Source organism: Oryctolagus cuniculus, chromosome 7 (assembly GCF_964237555.1).
Source record: "Oryctolagus cuniculus chromosome 7, mOryCun1.1, whole genome shotgun sequence".
NCBI lineage: Eukaryota > Metazoa > Chordata > Mammalia > Lagomorpha > Leporidae > Oryctolagus > Oryctolagus cuniculus.
In genome coordinates, this window is record NC_091438.1 from 119,161,101 (window position 1) to 119,177,995 (window position 16,895).

Genomic DNA, 16,895 nt, shown 5'->3' on the forward strand with positions numbered 1-16,895 from the left:
GCTGTGGCCCTTTCCAAGGTCTAGGCAAAAGGCAGGATCTGGGCTGAGGTGCCTCGACCCACTGAGCCCTGGGCTGTCATTTGCTCTACTGCTCACAGAATTACGCAGGCCACTCTGGCCCGGCACTGGGGGCCTAGACATTCAGATCCAGGCTGCCTTAGGAGCTTCAGTCGACGGGTGAAACAGCTCAGCAGCGAATGGCCGTGCTGTGTGGGGAGCACCAAGGACGAGCGGCTGTCACCTGAGCACCGTGGGGCGCAGAAGGGAGTGGCCCCGCCAGCCCCGGGGAAGGTCTCACAGGAGGCTCTTGTTTGAACTGGGTCCTGAGGTTGAGTAGAAGCAGTTTCCCAGCTTCCTCTGGCTTTTGGGAAGGTGGCGACGTTGCCATTCAGTGGGAGTCGATGACACACGTGGAGAGGGACGGGGTGGGGAGCTCAGTGGCGACAGTGGCCCAGGTGTCTCCCTAGGCCCCGAGTACCCAGCTTCACCTGGGCTGGGCCTTCAGCCCCTTGGATTTTGCTTGTGAAGGCTGAGGCCAAGAGCCTGCAGAGAGTCGGCAGCGTCTGAGAAGAGCCTGGCCCTCTCACGTCCTGGGCGACACAGACTTGACGCATTGGGCCTTGCTTGGCTCTGTACACACGGAGGTCCGCGCTTCTGAACGAGGTAGCCACGGAGCTTCTTCACACCTCCCTGGCAGACGCCTCGGCCGCTCGGCCAACGGCAGGCGCTGTCCAGAGCCCTGGCACTGCCTGGTTAGGAGCTGGCTGTGCCTTCCCCTGCAGCCTCTGAAAAGACTGTTCTCTGATGCCACAGTGACCTTCCCCGTGTGTGGGGACTCTGAAGGGCTGTGCCCAGAGGGGCTGCCGCCCCGGGGTGGTGACGAGTCCTCTGTCCGGGGACGGAGGACTACACTGCAGTGTGCTAAGAGCTGTAGTAATGATGAGTGACGGCTTCCAGGAGTCCCTCGTAATTGACCCCTTCCTGGTTGGAATCGCAGGGTTGGTGTGCTTTAGCTTCCGCTCGCTCGTGTCTGGAGTGTTCATTTCCCAGGCTACGGGAATAAACCATTGTACTAGGTTCACACACAGCGATTCTCTTGTTCCTGAAATCAGCTTTTAGTCGGCGCTGGAAACCGTTTCACACAGCATCCAAACTGCCTGCCCTCGCACCGCACTGACTGGGTTTCCTGGCTTTTCCGCACCATCTCAGAAATGCCCCCGCCCCGAGAACCTGTTAGTTCCTGGGCTGCTTCTCCCTGTTTCCTTCTCCATCCCCTTTCTTTTTTTTTTTTTTTTGTTTTGTTTTGTTTTGTTTTGTTTTTATTTTTTGACAGGCAGAGTGGACAGTGAGAGAGAGAGACAGAGAGAAAGGTCTTCCTTTGCCGTTGGTTCACCCTCCAAATGGCCGCCGCGGCCGACGCGCTGCGGCTGGCGCACCGTGCTGATCCGATGGCAGGAGCCAGGAGCCAGGTGCTTATCCTGGTCTCCCATGGGGTGCAGGGCCCAAGCACCTGGGCCATCCTCCACTGCACTCCCTGGCCACAGCAGAGGGCTGGCCTGGAAGAGGGGCAACCGGGACAGAATCGGCACCCCGACCGGGACTAGAACCCGGTGTGCCAGCGCCGCAAGGCGGAGGATTAGCCTAGTGAGCCGCGGCGCCGGCCCTCCATCCCCTTTCTTTGAGGTAGAGTTAGGGAAATTGCCAGTAAGTGGACTAATGCAATCATTCTTTATTCCTTATTAGGTTAATTTCATTTCTAAAAAAGATGTATTTATTTATTTACCTGAAAATCAGTTTCAGAGAGAGAGAGAAAGAGAGAGAGATTGATTTTCCATCTGCTGATTCACTCCCCAAATGGCCACAATGGCCGGGGTTGGGTCATGCCAAAGCTAGGAGCCCAGAACTCCATCCAGGTCTCCCACTTGGGTGGCAGGGCCCAAGCGCTGGGGTCATCCGCTGCTGCTTTCCCAGGGACTTGAATTGGCCCTCATATAGGACACTGGCATTGTGGGTGACAGCTTAACTTTCTATACCACAACGCTGGACCCTTAAGCTTATTTTAATGGAATTTTTTAAAAGATTTATTTATTTATTTGAAAGTCAGGGGACTGGTGTTGTGGTGTAGCAGGTTAGGCAGCCGCCTGTGGTGCTGGCATCCCATATGGGTGCCGATTCGAGACCCGGCTGCTCCACTTCTTATCCAGCTCTCTGCTATGACCTAGGAAAGAAGTGGAAGATGGCCCAAGGCCTTGGGCCCTGCACCCGCGTGGGAGACCCGGAGGAGGCCCTGGCTCCTGGTTTTGGATCGGCACAGCTCTGGCCGTTGCAGCCAGTTGGGGAGTGAACCAATAGATGGGGGAACCTCTCTCTGCCTCTTCTTCTTTCTGTGTAACTCTGACTTTCAAATAAATAAATCAATCTTTATATATATATATAAAAATAAAGTCATAGTTACACAGAGAGAGGAGAGGCAGAGAGAGAGGAGAGGCAGAGAGACAGAGAGAGAGGTCTTCCATTCACTGATTCACTCCCCAGATGACTGCAACAGCTGGAGCTGCGCCAATCTGAAACTTCTGGGTCTCCCACGTGGGTGCAGGGGCCCAAGGCCTTGGGCCATCTTCCACTGCTTTCCCAGGCCACAGCAGAGAGCGGGATCGGAAGTGGAGCAGCCAGGACTTGAAACAGCGCCGATAAGGGATGCTGGCACTGCAGGCGGTGGCTTTACCCACGACGCCACAGCACCAGCCCCAGTGGAAAATTTTAAATGCAGAGGAAAGCCAAGTGAATAGTTAAATTTACAATTTGTTTTGTACAATTGTGTGCTGTTTATTTTATTTTAATATCAAATATTCTCCAGTGTTTGAATTTCAAATTAGTTTATAGACATCACAGCTTTTTTCATCTTATTTTTTTAAGATTTTATTTATTTATTTGAGAGGTAGAGCTACACAGAGAGAAAGAGTTATAGAAATCTTCCATCTGCTGGTTCACTCCCCAAATGGCCACAACGGCAGCCAGAGCCAGAAGCCAGGAGCCTCTTCTGGTGTCCCACATGGGTGCAGGGGCCCAAGGACTTGGGCCATCCTCTACCGCTTTCCCAGGCCACAAGTAGAGTTCTGGATTGGAAGAGGAGCTTCTGGGACACGAACCAGCCCCCATATGGGATGCTGGCTTCGTAGGCAGAGGCCCAGCCCAACGTGCCACAGCCCAGCCCCTTTCAACTTATTTGAATCAGATCCAAATAAGGTCCATTTAGTCCCTGGGTTGAGGTGTCTCTTACATGTTCTTAAATGACAGATTTCCATTCTGCCTCCCCACCCTCTCCCCTTGCCGTTTCTTGGTTGAAGACTCATTTGTTCGTAGACTCTCACTGTGCGGATCCTGCCGAATAGAGCTGCATGAGTCATTAGCCCGCTGCTCTGTCCTCTGTGTTCTGTGGATTGGTGCTGCATTTAAAGCCTCGATCAGATTCACGTTTGTCTTGGGCAAGATCACTTGGCGTAAGCTTAGATGCTTCCATCGTGATAGTGTCTGGTTCTGTCTTTGCTATTAGTGGCCATTAGTAAGCAGTGCCTAGATCTGTTAACCCCTTAAGAGTTTCAAAACCTTGGTGTAGTGCTTGCTTCGGCAGCATGTATACAAAACCATGATACCTCAATTCTGTCTTTCCTGGCTAACTAGAATATGTCTTCAATAGAAACCTCCCTTCATCTACTCTTTGCCTATCCAGGACACAGTGTGTGTAACCAAGGCAGGAGAAGTGATTCTTTTCCCTTGCTCTCCTACCTTCAGAACAGTCAGTACACCAGCACCCTTCAACCCCCAAGCTGAAGTCTCTTACAAGTGACGATCTTCTTCTTTTTTTTTCTTTTTTATAAGATTTATTTATTCATTTGAAAGGCAGAGTTACAGAGGGGGCGGGGAGAGACACAGAGAAAGAAGCAGGGAGAGATCTTCCATACATTGGTTCAAATCCCAAATGGCTGCAATGGCTGGGGCTGGGCTGGGCCAGGCCAAAGCCTGGAGCCTAGAATTTCGCTTAGATGGCAGGGACCCAGTACTTGGACTGTCTTCCCCTGCTTTCCCAGGTGCGTTAGCAGAGAGCTGGATTGGAAGTGGGGCAGTTGGGATGTGAATGGATGCTCATATGGGACGCTGGCGTCACAGTGCTGGCTTTGCTTCCTATGACACAACACTGAACCCAGTGTTGACCTTCTTCTTTAAAGTATTATTTATTTGTTTGAAAGGCAAAGTACAGAGAGAGAGAGAGAGTATCTTCCACCCACTGGTTCACTCCCCAAATGGCCCCATAGGCCGGGACTGGGCCAGGCCAAAGCCAGGAGCCAGGAGCTTCTTCCAGGTCTTCCACATGGGTGCAGGAGCTCCAGGACTTGGGCCGTCATCCCTTGCTTTCCCAGGCCATTAGGGAGCTGGACTAGAGTGGAGCTGGCGCCCATATGGGATGCCGGTGTCACGGGCAGTGTTGACTTTCCTGATGCTCAGCTTGCCGCCCTGTGGCCATTGGGCGCCTCCTAAAGGTGGTTTCTGAGCCTCTGGTTACTTCCTCGTGTCTGCTAGGATGAAATGTCCCCAGCTCATTTTGAGCATTTCCCATTCTAGGCCAGCCGAGCCATTCCTCCAAGGAGTCCTGGCTCCCTTCGTGGGGAATAGATCAGCATCTGGGGGCCGGCGAGATTCACTGCCGCAGCTGGCTCACAGTTTCCTGCCTTTTGAGTCTCAGGCCATTTGGTGTTTGGTTGTTTATTTGTTTTTTAAAGAAGGTGCAGTGTGGGTCTGTACCAGCACTTCCGATCGCTATCTAGTGGTACAATATTTTTACCCAATGCTTTGATCTTTCATCTTCATCTCCTCTCCTCCAAGCTGAGGCTCTCACTTGTCAGCAGTGCAGTGATGATGGACATGGGATATCACACAAGGCCCTGCCTGCTCTACCCACCATGCACTCACTACAGTCCAATAGCAGCAGTGCCGACACTGCCACTGGTGGCGGGAAATACTACTTTAAATGGTATTTTCAGTGCTGGAGTGCACTTCCTCACCGTGTTTACCAGGCAGCTTCTGGACCCCCCTCGGATACCCGCTCCCCACTGCTCCTTCCTCCCCGTGCTCCCCGGCTGCTCCTGTGTGTCTTCTGTGACAGCAACGTTCTCACTCATGCCAGCCTCACGCGCTGGGGCTCCTTGAGGGCACAGCCTCATTTACCAGTGTGGGCCCGGCAGGTGTTTAGGGACAGCTTGGTTTTGAGCAGGTGACTTGCTGCGCATCCCAGGTGGCACCCAGAGCGTTCCTGGATGCATTGGCAAGTTTATTTGCAGAGTCTCTCCTTGTTTGTTCATTACCTCCCCTGTGCTCGGAGCGGGGTCTACAGGGGCAAACCAGTTAGACACATCGTACCCTCCAAGAGTCCAGCGCCAATTTAATGTCTCAGGCATCCCAGAATAGAAGGCCTCCTGGATTACAGAGAGAACCATGGCTGTGGGAAGTTGGACGGGACCGGCTCACACCAAGCAGTGTGGACATCAGGCAGGCCTGGGATCAGGTGTGGGGGCAAGGGAAGGAGCAAGGAGAGCCCATGCTGCGGGGCAGTCACCGAGTGGCCGCGGTTCGGCTTGGGGGCCGTCTCTGAGGACGTGCTGGCGGATGGTGACGTGGGCCGTGGGTGGCGCCGGGGGCAGTATCTTCTTTCACTCATTGCCTTGGCCTGCATGCCAGAGATTCTCAGTACCTCCTCCCCAGGCCGCTCTTTTAAAGTCGGCAGCGAGGAAAGGGAATTTTTTGTCTTCAGATTCTTCTCTCATGTTGACAGTCATTTGGAGCAAGAAAGACGAGAGAAAAACAGAGCCTTTGTGTATGAAAATGGAGTCTTCCCCGGCTGCCCCGTGGGCCGGTTCCTCCCAGCTCCGTGCAGTATTTCAGAAGCCCGAGCTGCCGTTTACTGGAAGGCCAGTGAGGGCGGGAGTTTCTTTCACTCCAGCCAATCACAGCCTCCCCTTCTCCAAGCACGCCTCCTGGAGGTTTTACTGGCAGTTGTCTAAAGAAAAAAAAGTTCAAATTCCCTGTATTGCTACAAACTACCCTCAGTCTGTTGTCCTGCCTCATATCCTGCCATCGTCCCCGTATAACTTTGTGTTTCAGCTACGACAAACAGCTTTCCAGTTCCCAACTTTCCCAAAGTCTGCTCCAGAGAAAGCAGAGAAAGAAGGAACAGTGAGGTAGCTTTGGGATCGGGGCCCGAGGCCCCTGGATTTTCTAAGGAAGCAGAGCAGAGCTTTTAGAAACATCGCCTGCTGGCCAACAGTACCTCTGCCAGGGGCCCAGACCTGCGGGGCCAGGGCTGGAGGTTCCTGGGGTTAGAGGACAGTGCTGCAGCTACACCCCTTCCTGTAGGGGGCTCCCTGTCTTCCAGGCTTCTCTTGTTTTCCAGCTCTTGTCTGTGGAGTGTGGCAGTTTGCGACCCGGCATCTGCAGCAGCAAAGCAGAATGACCCAAGCCTGCAGGGACTGGATGTCATGGCACCCGCCTCCTCCTTCTGGCTGGGCCGCGCTGGAGCCTCATCACCTGTTTCACAGACACACGCGTCTTTCAGCCCTTCGTTGGCACCTGTCCGTGACCTCACTGACAATGCGCTGGCTTGGGATGGAATGTGGGGGAAGGGGTTCGCACTCCCTCGGGTGCCTCCTACCTGCCTCCCGTGGTCAGGTGACCCGCTTCCCCAGGTCCGTCTTGCACTCCTGAAACAGACCCAGCCCACTTTCCCACGTCCTTTCTCTGAATTATGTAGACCGCCTGGCTGGGCATCCTACAGTAGCCCAGCAGTAGGAACTCTGGGGTTAACTGGGAGCTTGAAAATTGGTCTTTGGTAACCTGATACTGGGCAGCTGAACCTAATGATTGCAAAATAAATACCTCATAGGATGTCTGCTTATTTTTTTTAAAGATGTATTTATTTATTTGAAAGGCAGAGTTGCAGAACAAGAGAGACAGAGATCCTCCATCTGCTGGTTTACTCCCCAGGGCTGAGCCAGGCCAAAGCCAGGACCCAGGAGCTTCATCTGGCTTTCCCATGCATGTACAGGGACCCAAACACTTGGGTCATCCTCCGCTGTCCTCCTGGGTGCATTGGCAGGGAGCTGGCACAGAAGTGGAGCAGCCAGAACTTGAATTGCTTGCTCTGATGTGGAATGCTGGCGTTGCAAGCGGCAGCCTAACCTGCTGTGCCCCAACACCAGCCCTGTCTGTGTGCGTTTAACCCCAAGTTTTTCCTTGGTGTTCTATCTTCAGCACACGGGAGGCTGCTGGGAATCTGGTACAAGGTACGGGCTGTTACAGTGTGTAGATGGGCATAGACGTCTGACTTTTACCTCCTCTGAGCATAGAACATCGGGTTTAAAGAATGCACTAATTTACAACCCATTTTAACATAGATTTTAGAAAATTCTCTTCCAGTACTCCGAGTGCCTCCTTTAGGTGAATTCCTGGCTCCAGTGCCAGGAATCAGAGGGAGAAACCAGATACCACAAAGCCACGTTTTGTTCTGAACGCATGCTCTCTGGGATCCTGCTTCCGGCAGGCCAGGTCTGCTGATTCCTTACCACTTCCTGTTGGCCTCTTCCAGACACAGTTCATTGTGTGTTTCTGAGATGGCTACAAAACACACATAGATGTGAAAGGTTGGCCATGTGGGTGAAGGAAGATGGGTACAAACTCGGGCTACTGGGAGTCTGACCCCATGGCAGACCTCCGTTCAGTGCTGACTATGCCCCAGCGACATACTCAGCACACATGTGCCAGGCTCGGGGCCAGGTAGAAGAGGGAGGGCCCAGCTCGCCACCAGCAGCGGCTTGCCAGGAGCCTTGGCCTCCGTGCACAGCCTGTGGTATGAGGAGGACCTCTGCTGTGCTCACTGCTGGGCCTGGCCCTGCCCTGCCCCTGGGCCTCACAGAACCGTCCTGAGCCTTTCAGACGCTGCCTCTCCCTCCTGTGTGCTCACACTGAAGGTGTTGCAGGAAGCATGAGGACAGGGAACAGAAAATACCCATTCCAGACAGCCATGCTCATGAGAGCAGATTAAAAACTCTCCACTTCGCATTGCAAAAGGTGCTCAAAGAAGTTGGGAAACCGGGACAAGATGTGAAAGGAAAGCACTCATCAGAATTGTGAAGCAGGGGCCGGCGCCGCGGCTCAATAGGCTAATCCTCCGCCTAGCGGCGCCGGCACACCGGGTTCTAGTCCCGGTCGGGGCGCCGGATTCTGTCCCGGTTGCCCCTCTTCCAGGCCAGCCCTCTGCTGTGGCCAGGGAGTGCAGTGGAGGATGGCCCAGGTGCTTGGGCCCTGCACCCCATGGGAGACCAGGAAAAGCACCTGGCTCCTGGCTCCTGCCATCGGATCAGCGCGGTGCGCCGGCCGCAGCGTGCCGGCCGCGGCGGCCATTGGAGGGTGAACCAACGGCAAAGGAAGACCTTTCTCTCTGTCTCTCTCTCTCACTGTCCACTCTGCCTGTCAAAAAAAAAAAAAAAAATGTGAAGCAGGAATCAGCTCATAGAACTCAGGGGAGAACTGGAAAGCAGAGGGAGAAGTCGTCTCACCCCGGTGCATATACACCACTGACAGTGCTTCGGGGATATAAAATGAAAAGGGAAAAATTCATTCCAGGCTAAGGAGAAATCCGTGAATTCAAGAAAAGGTGAGAAGACAGGCAAAGATGACCCAGAGATGTCTTAGTGATGTCCCCGAAGGAGAGGGAAGAAAAAGCAGAAGAGGAGAATAATGGAAAGAACAAAGACAACACATCATTAGCTTTTCCTGGGCCAGCCTTGTGGCACAGCCCGTTACGCTGCTTACAGCGCTGAAGTCACACCCTTTGGAGAGTGAACCAGCTCATGGAAGATCTCTCTGCGTGTCTCTTTCTCTCTCTTACTGCCTTTCAAACGAACAAAATCAATCTTAAAAAAAAGAAAAATATTTCTAAAAATTTAAGACAGAGACACCCTATAAAAAATGGGACTCCTCTTACCTGGGGAAATCAACACAGATGATCAGTGCTAAAACAGAATCTTGTAAAATTAGTGACTTAGGGCCGGCGCCATGGCTCACTAGGCTAATCCTCCGCCTTGCAGCGCCGGCACACTGGGTTCTAGTCCCAGTCGGGGTGCCGGATTCTGTCCCGGTTGCCCCTCTTCCAGGCCAGCTCTCTGCTGTGGCCAGGGAGTGCAGTGGAGGATGGCCCAAGTGCTTGGGCCCTGCACCCGCATGGGAGACCAGGATAAGTACCTGGCTCCTGCCATCGGATCAGCGCGGTGCACCGGCTGCTGCACGCCAGCTGCGGCGGCCATTGGAGGGTGAACCAACGGCAAAGAAAGACCTTTCTCTCTGTCTCTCTCACACTGTCCACTCCTGTCAAAAAAAAAAAAAAATGTGACTTAAATGAAAAGATTTATTTGAAAGGCAGAGTGACAGGGAGAGAGGGAGAGACAGAGACCTTCCATCCCCAAATAGCCACAACAGCCCAGACTGGGACAGGCCAAACCCAGGAGCCAGAAATGCCATTCGGGTTTCCTATGTGGGTGGCAGGAGCCCAAGCACTTGGAACATCCTCTGCTGTTTTCCCTGGCACATTAGCAGGGAGCTGGATCAGAAGTGGAGCAGCCGGAACTTGAACCGGCGCCCATATGGGATGCCGGCACTGCAGGCGGCAGCTTTACCTGCTGCGCCACAGCGCCAGCCCTGAGCCGAGGATTTCACTTGTCACCAAACTGCCCGTGTTGATAGCAGATATTATCGACCTGGAAGACCACAGGGAATACTCAAGGGAGACCTTTCCAACACGGCTTGCAGGGAACCCACTCCCATTTCAGAACGAGTGGCTAGACAGGGGTCTGACAGCTTGGGGGCTGGCTAAGTAGGTCTTTAAATCTGCCTGCAGAAATAAGAATGAATGATGTGAGGGGCGGGGGTGGGGAATACCTGCAACAGTGCCCCAGTACATTTTTTTTAAATGGGGAGAGCATTTTAAAAGCAGAGCGAGTGCACTGGTTGCCTTGTCATTACTGAGCATGAAAGAGCATTGCTTCCCAGCAGCTGCTGGAGGAGAAAGGCCGCAGGAAGTGGCCTGCACGTGACGTCTGTGCTGTCCAGGAGGGCAACAGCAGGCAGCTACAGCTGTGCCACACAGCAAACGATGGGACTCAAACGGGCAAGCCCTGGTCGACATTTTTAAAACATGGGGAGTAAGCGGATGAAATCGGCTATGGAGCGCGAAGTTGTGCCACCACGTGCCAAGTTGATAGGAAAGAGTTGAGCTGCTCATGTCGGCGTGAGTGTGAACCCCTGCTCCTCTACCCTCCTCGGCGTGGCCTCTGTGAAGAGGAGCTGAACGAGCGGTGAGGGGGCCAGCGTGACGGTGGACGTGCTATGACGGGGGTACGGCCTCCCATACATATGGTAAGTGTCTCCAGCTCTCCGGGCCAGGGCTGGCTGGCTCCGTAGTTGGCGCTTTCTCTCCCACGCCACTGAAGACAGATGTTACCCAGGAGTGGTCGAATCATGGCGTTTGTAGAAGGCATTTGCTGGGAAGGGCGTCCTGGAGGACTTTGAAGATGCAGAGGCCACACGAGCAGCGGCCTAGAGGCAGAGCACTGCGCGCCGAGCGAGGGAGCGGTGAGCAGCACCGTTCCAGGGTGTTGGGCCTGGGCTTGCTGCCTCCGGGCGTCTTCCACGAGCAACTTGTTGACTGCGGGCTCCTCACCGGTTTTACCAGCTGCCACGGGCAGGAGTGTGCTTGAGGAGACGGCGTGTCACAGATGGGGCTGCTGCTTTTCTTTTTCTACGATTTATTTATTTATTTGAAAGGCACAGTTACAGAGAGGCAGAGAGAGAGAGAGAGAGAGGTCTTCATCCGCTGGTTCACTCCCCAATTGGCCACAATGGCCGGAGCTGTGCCGATCCGAAGCCAGGAGCCAGGAGCTTCTTCTGGGTCTCCCACGGGAGTGCAGGGGCCCAAGCACTTGGGCCATCGGCTGCTGCTCTCTGCGGTGCATTAGCAGGGAGCTGGATGGGAGAGGAGCAGCCGGGACTGCTCACGATTCATGGTGAGAAGTGCGCTCCTACCTGGGCCTGGAGGGCAGAGAGCTGGGAAGACATGGGTGGCAGTGCTGATGGCCATCAGGCTGTGTGGCAGGTGGGCCGCGGGGCCTGATCGCTAGACAGAAATAAGGACAGTCTACACTCACCCCTCCGCGTATTGGTTCTAGCCGGGCTGCCCCTAGGCAGGAAGCTAGGCCTCCAAGGCCTGCTTCCCAGTGGGCCCTTGAAGTAGTCACGTGAAAAGCCCCTGATCCTACCTCCTCCCCATCTGCTTGGAGACCAGACACAGACCCAGCGGTCTCATTTCCCTGCCTCGGGGTCATGGGCAGAGGGGTAAATCAGACTGCAAACAGCCAGGGCAGTCTTTAAGGGGAGGAAATGAATTATTTGTGTAGCCTGGATTTCACACTTGGCACACACCATGTGGGTTTTCCCTCGTGGATCTCCTCCTGCAAGACCTGGCTCCCAAGGAGCAGGCAGCAGAGGGCACTCCCACCAAGCAGCCCACCAGGAGTGCATCCTGCTGCAGGGCAGGGCCAGCAAAGCAAAGGAGGAGTACTTGAGCCATCTCTGTCCCGGGCCTCCACTGACAGGAAGTGGAGTCAGGAGCCAGGGTCAGGAATCAAAGCCAGGCGTTCTGTCTGCGACATGAGCATCTTCCTTCCTTCCTTCCTTCCTTCCTTCCTTCCTTCCTTCCTTCCTTCCTTTATTTGAAAGGCAAGGTTAGAGACAGAGAGAGCTTCCATCCGCTGGCTTACTCCCCAAATGGCTACAATGGTTATGGGAAGCTAGGAGCCTGGAACTCCATCTGGGTTTCCCACCTACTGTGGGTGCCAGGGGCCTAAGCACGGGGGCCGTCTTCTGCTGCTTTCTCAGGCGCATTAGCAGGAAGCTGGGTCAGAAGTGGAGCTGCCGGGACAGGAACCAGCGCATATATGGGATGTTGGCATCCTAGGCAGCTGTGCTGCAGCACCAGGCCCTAAGGGGGTTTTTAAAATCATTCTCTTAGATGTGCTCATCAAGTGACTTTCTGATGACCCTACAGCTGCCGACAGAGGAGCTATTCCCACCCGTGTTTATCTGGCTCCAAAGCCCGTGTTCTGTGCCTGATAAGTCCTCTAATACAGCGCCCTGCCGGATGTTTCTCTCTTCATTGACATGGAAGCTGGAGCTCAGGGAGCAGTGGCAGCATCGTGGATACGCGTGGCAGTTGCAGCAGCACAGAGTGCCGGCCGCTGTGGCCCTGCTCGGTGGCCCTGCGCTGAGCAGGGTCGTGGTAGCGTCCTGACCTGACCTGTGAGCAGTTACGCCGTGCTCCTTGCTTGCTGCCACGACCCCATCCTTCCTCCCTGTGCTCCCTCAGCCCTTCCAACACACTTAGTATTAATTCCTCACAGTAAACCTTTGATTCAGATAGCAAAGGTTATTGTCCCGGATAGACATTGTCTGGTACAGTTAATTTCTTCCACTCATTAGTTTGCTTATTAATCAGACATCCTTGGGCTGCTTACTAACATGATGGGCACTTTGGAAACAATGATAGACAAGATGGACAAGTCCCTGCCCTCCTGAACTCTGCTGACAAATGGGAAGTCAGACAATAAGAAGTTAACATATATCACCGCCAAATGATTTAACATTGTGTTAAGTGCTACAGAAATAAAAGTAGCTTAAACAATAAATAATTGTCTCTCTCTCGTATAAGAGACGCCAGGAGGTAAAGCAGGCAGCCCAGGACCGGTGTGGTTGCCTCACTCCTCAGGTCTCCGATAAGCTCAGTACTTCATCTTCCCGTGGTCTGACAATGCTGCTAGAGCGCCACCCAACACTTCCAAACCCCAGGCAGCTGCGTGGGGCAAGGGATTGAAAAGAGGCAAGGATCCCGCGCCAGCTCCCTTCTGAAGGGGTTTCTGCACGCTCCCAGGCGGTGCTTTATGTTCCACCTGCCTGCACTCGCTCACTGGCCACCCCTAGCCGCAAGGGGGGCTGGGAAAGGCAGCCTTGGGCCGCGACTTAACCCAGCAGCTGCGGTCTCCGTTTGCTCTTCAGTGCGGCCAACATAGCTTCACACGTGAATGTGATGTAATCTTAGAGCGACTCATTAAGTCGTTATTGGCGACCATTACAGAGCAGCATCTGTGATCCCGTGTCTCTCACCAGCCTGTGAGTTCCCACCGAGGCTGTGGCTGGCGTTCTAGGGGATGAGCGTGGACTGTACCTGAGTACAAAAGGTGTTAGCAGCATTCGCCCGAGGTTCTCACTGACCTAACGCAATCAGAGAGAAGAGTTCATTAAGAGGCATTGGGATTGGTAAAAAGCCTTTCTCCCTACGGGCAGGAATCGATGATAACCAATATTTGTACAGCATGTATTTACAGCCTCAGGACACTATTAGGATGCTATCTTTGCCTATATAATTATTTTAAAGATGAAGAACTAGAAGCTCGGAGAGGATCCGGGTGTTCCACGGAGTAGGTGGCAGCGCTGGAACTAGAAACCAGATCCCGAGAAACCAAATGCAAAATTTTGAGGGAGATAAGATTTCAATAGAAATCGCTGAAGACATATCGTGAGCGGGCCAAAACATGCTTCGAGTTCACTTTTAGGCAGCTGATAAAGTAACCGGGAGAAATGAAGGTAAGTGTTTTTGCTAGAACATTTTAGATCAGGGGTTTAGATGCAGGGTTTAGATCAATCAGCACGACGACCGGGTTTTATAAAAGACTACGATTCCCAAAATGCCTCATGGCACGACCCAGACGACTTCCACTCCCAGCATGCCGCTGTTTGGAACTGCGAGTTCCAGAATGCAACGCTCCCAACCCTGGGCCCCAGAGAGCCGTCGAGACTACAATTCCCAGCATGCAGGGCCGCCCCCTTGTTCTGGCGCCCCGCAGGTCCCTGCTTCGCAGGGACTTTTTGGATTCCAGAGGCCGTTTCCTGGAGTCACAGCCCCGTTCGGATGACGTGAATTCGGGGCCGTTCTGGCCCGTCGAGCCTGTCCAGACGAAGTCCCAGAGGGATGGCTCAGGGCTTGTGCCCGGCTTTGCTCAGGCAGCGTTTGAGGCATCCCCAAAAGGGTCCTTCTGGGGCCTTCCCCCCTTTGAACTGCGGTGGCGGGCGGGCACTCTGTCTGCCGCACTGCTTGGAGTAGGGGCCGCCATCTCCATGGTCACGGCCATGAGTGGGCCCCTGGCCGGCGGGTCGCGGGACATCCTGTGGCGCGTGAGTACGGCGCTCTGTGGCGCGCGCTGCGAGGATCGGGCGGCGCTGGTGGGCCGCGGTCGCGCGTGCGCTCTGGCGGGAGTGGGCAGTCCCAGAGTGGCGTGGGGCGAGCGCGTGGAGAGGGGACCACTTGAGGGGCAGATGACGGGACTGGGTGGGGGAACAGCGCGAGTGGAAGCCGCTTATGGCTGGGATGGGCGACCTGCATGGAAATTGAGGCGGGGAGTGGAGTTTGGATGCCTCGGTAGTGGGTCCAGCAGGTGCAGAATAACTAAGTTGTTGATTCTGTGGGGTAAGAAGTGAGGAAGAGTGTCCAAAATTGGGGGGAGTGCGGCCTTCATCAGAGGCTGGGGTTGGGGACCCAGGTAAGCAAGGCAGGTCGAGTTGGGGGTGTGCCTTGGGATTGAGCTCGGAGCTGCTGCCTCGTTGAAGTTGTTGAATCATGGGTGCTGCATCTGATCCGCGGAGGGCAGAGAGAAGCGGGAGCGAGACCCTCTGTAGGAGTGGTGCTTCTACCCAGTGTACTCTGTACTCCTAGCTGAAAGCTCTTCTGTGCTATTATAATCACCCAGGTCCTCGATCACAAAGCCCTGTAGCTTGTCCCCCTGCACGGCGGTTGCAACCCGTTACTTTTCCCTTTCCCATCGCCCCTGCCTTTGTGTGGACACTGTCTGTAGCCTTTGGCTTGGGCGGTGCTCATGGGTGCCTCCTGACTGCTCTGTCACTTGCCTGCTGCTGGCCGGCCCTGCACCAATAAACACAAAGCCGTTGTACCTTCCAGAACACACATGTGGTTTTGACTTTCATGCTGAAACCCCTCCCCCTCCCCCATATCCCTCCTTGTATTCACTGACAGTCTTGTGCCTCCTATGTTGTAGGCACTGGGGATTCAGATGTGAATGAATATATTGTTAAAATGCACTAGTTGCTTAGTGCAAGAGAGTGTCTCAAATAATTGTAATAAATTGTAGATGTAAAATGCATATGGGTCCCATAAAGTGTATACAGCCTTTGGATATTTTTTTAAAGATTTATTTATTTATTTGAAAGTCAGAGTTACACAGAGAAAGGAAAGGCAGAGAGAGAGAGAGATCTTCCATCCGCTGGTTCACTCCCCAATTGGCCGCAACTGCCGGAGCTGCACCGATCCGAAGCCAGGAGCCAGGAGCTTCTTCTGGGTCTCCCACACGGATGCAGGGGCCCAAGGACTTGGGCTATCTCTTACTGCTCTCTCAGGCCATAGCAGAGAGCTGGATTGGAAGTGGAGCAGCCGGGACTCCAACTGGCACCCATATGGGATACTGGCACTGCAGGCGGTGGCTTTACCTGCCACAGCGCCAGCCCCACAGCCTTTAGATATTAATGTAACTATAAATTAGACTTAGTTGCTGTCAACTAAGAAAGACAGTTTCACCCCAGCCCCAAAGTGTGCTGTGACTGACTCCCAGCCTAGTGCAAGCCTTGTAATCAAATCTCTTGATTACAAGGGATTTGGGTATAAATACTGGTGATCAGCATTAGCATCCTATATGAAAAGGTAGGATTTGCATAACAAATAATTTAACCGGCTTCTTGACTGAGGTGCTGCTTTGTGTAATTGCAGATTTTGGGCTGGAGGATCATTTCAAGCATTGTTTGGTCCGTGCTGCTTCTACCCGTCTGCACCACGGTGTTTATCATCTTCAGCAGCATTGATTTATTCCATCCTGTACAATGGCTGTCTGGTAAGTGCTCGCCAATTTGGTGAAACCATTCCTAAGACCTCCTTCTCAACCTAAGAACCACATTATGTTTCCAATAATGTAGTGCTAATGATTGCCCATATTGATACATCAGAGTATCCGCATTGAGATAATTTCAAGCCATTTTAGCATAACATAAACCATCTTTTATTGTGTAGGTTAGTAAACCTGTCAGACTGAGTTCCCGGCTCCCAGCTAAAGCCTCTGCCCAGTCTCGACCGTGGCAGGCACTGGGGGAATAAGCCAGCAGATAAGAGCTCTCTGTATCTGTCTCTGCCTCTCTAATTAATTAATTAAAGATGAAGAAATTAAGGAAGATAAGTGCTATATTCTTGAGATTTAAAATTGCTAAAAAAATTCTTGGAGACAAAAATTTCTAAACTCATTAAAATATAACTTGCTTTATGCTAATTAATAATAGTTACCAATTATTGCCTGTCTGTGCTGGGCACCACGCTAAATACATGTCCGTATGTATGTGTACACACACACACACAGCCTGTTGTGCTCCCTATGACTATTTTTCACTTTAGAGAATTAGGTTATTTTTGAAGAGTTACCATCATTCATTCTGTGTTTTTTAAGTCTTATTTTTACTTATTTGCAAGGCAGAGTGACAGAGAGGGGGGGAGAGAGAGAGATCTTTCATCCACTGGTTCACTCCCCAAAAGGTGGCAGTGGCCAGGGTTGGGACAGGTTGATGCCAGGAGCCAGCAGCATTCCATCCATACCTCCCACATGGGTGACAAAAGCCCGAATACTTGGGGCCAAACTCCACTGCCTTCCCAGGGAGCTGGATCAGAAGTGCATTATCTAGGACTGCCA

The 16,895-nt window shown here is 53.1% G+C and overlaps 2 protein-coding genes across 7 annotated transcripts in view; both read left to right on the plus strand.

Annotated features, from left to right (window-relative positions):
- YIPF1 (Yip1 domain family member 1) overlaps nt 1-6,936 on the plus strand; it is a 46,985-nt gene extending 40,049 nt beyond the window's left edge. For all 5 annotated transcript variants that reach the window (XM_002715085.5, XM_017346285.3, XM_051857753.2 and 2 more), the window contains one exon: nt 6,446-6,936. Coding sequence is in view for 1 of the 5 variants with exons in the window: in XM_051857753.2 (XP_051713713.1) it covers nt 6,446-6,505 (60 nt within the window). In the remaining 4 variants the exon portion in view is untranslated. The remainder of the gene's footprint in view (nt 1-6,445) is intronic.
- Nucleotides 6,937-13,572: 6,636 nt separating this feature from the next.
- Nucleotides 13,573-16,895, plus strand: part of NDC1 (NDC1 transmembrane nucleoporin) — a 61,752-nt gene continuing 58,429 nt past the window's right edge. The window contains exons 1-2 of one of the 2 annotated variants that reach the window (XM_070078469.1): nt 13,573-13,740; nt 15,932-16,052. In XM_070078469.1, coding sequence (XP_069934570.1) covers nt 13,735-13,740; nt 15,932-16,052 — 127 coding nt within the window. In that variant the 5' untranslated portion in view covers nt 13,573-13,734. Of the gene's footprint in view, nt 13,741-13,960; nt 14,329-15,931; nt 16,053-16,895 lie in introns of those variants that run through there. The other variant, XM_070078468.1, reaches the window with a different exon arrangement.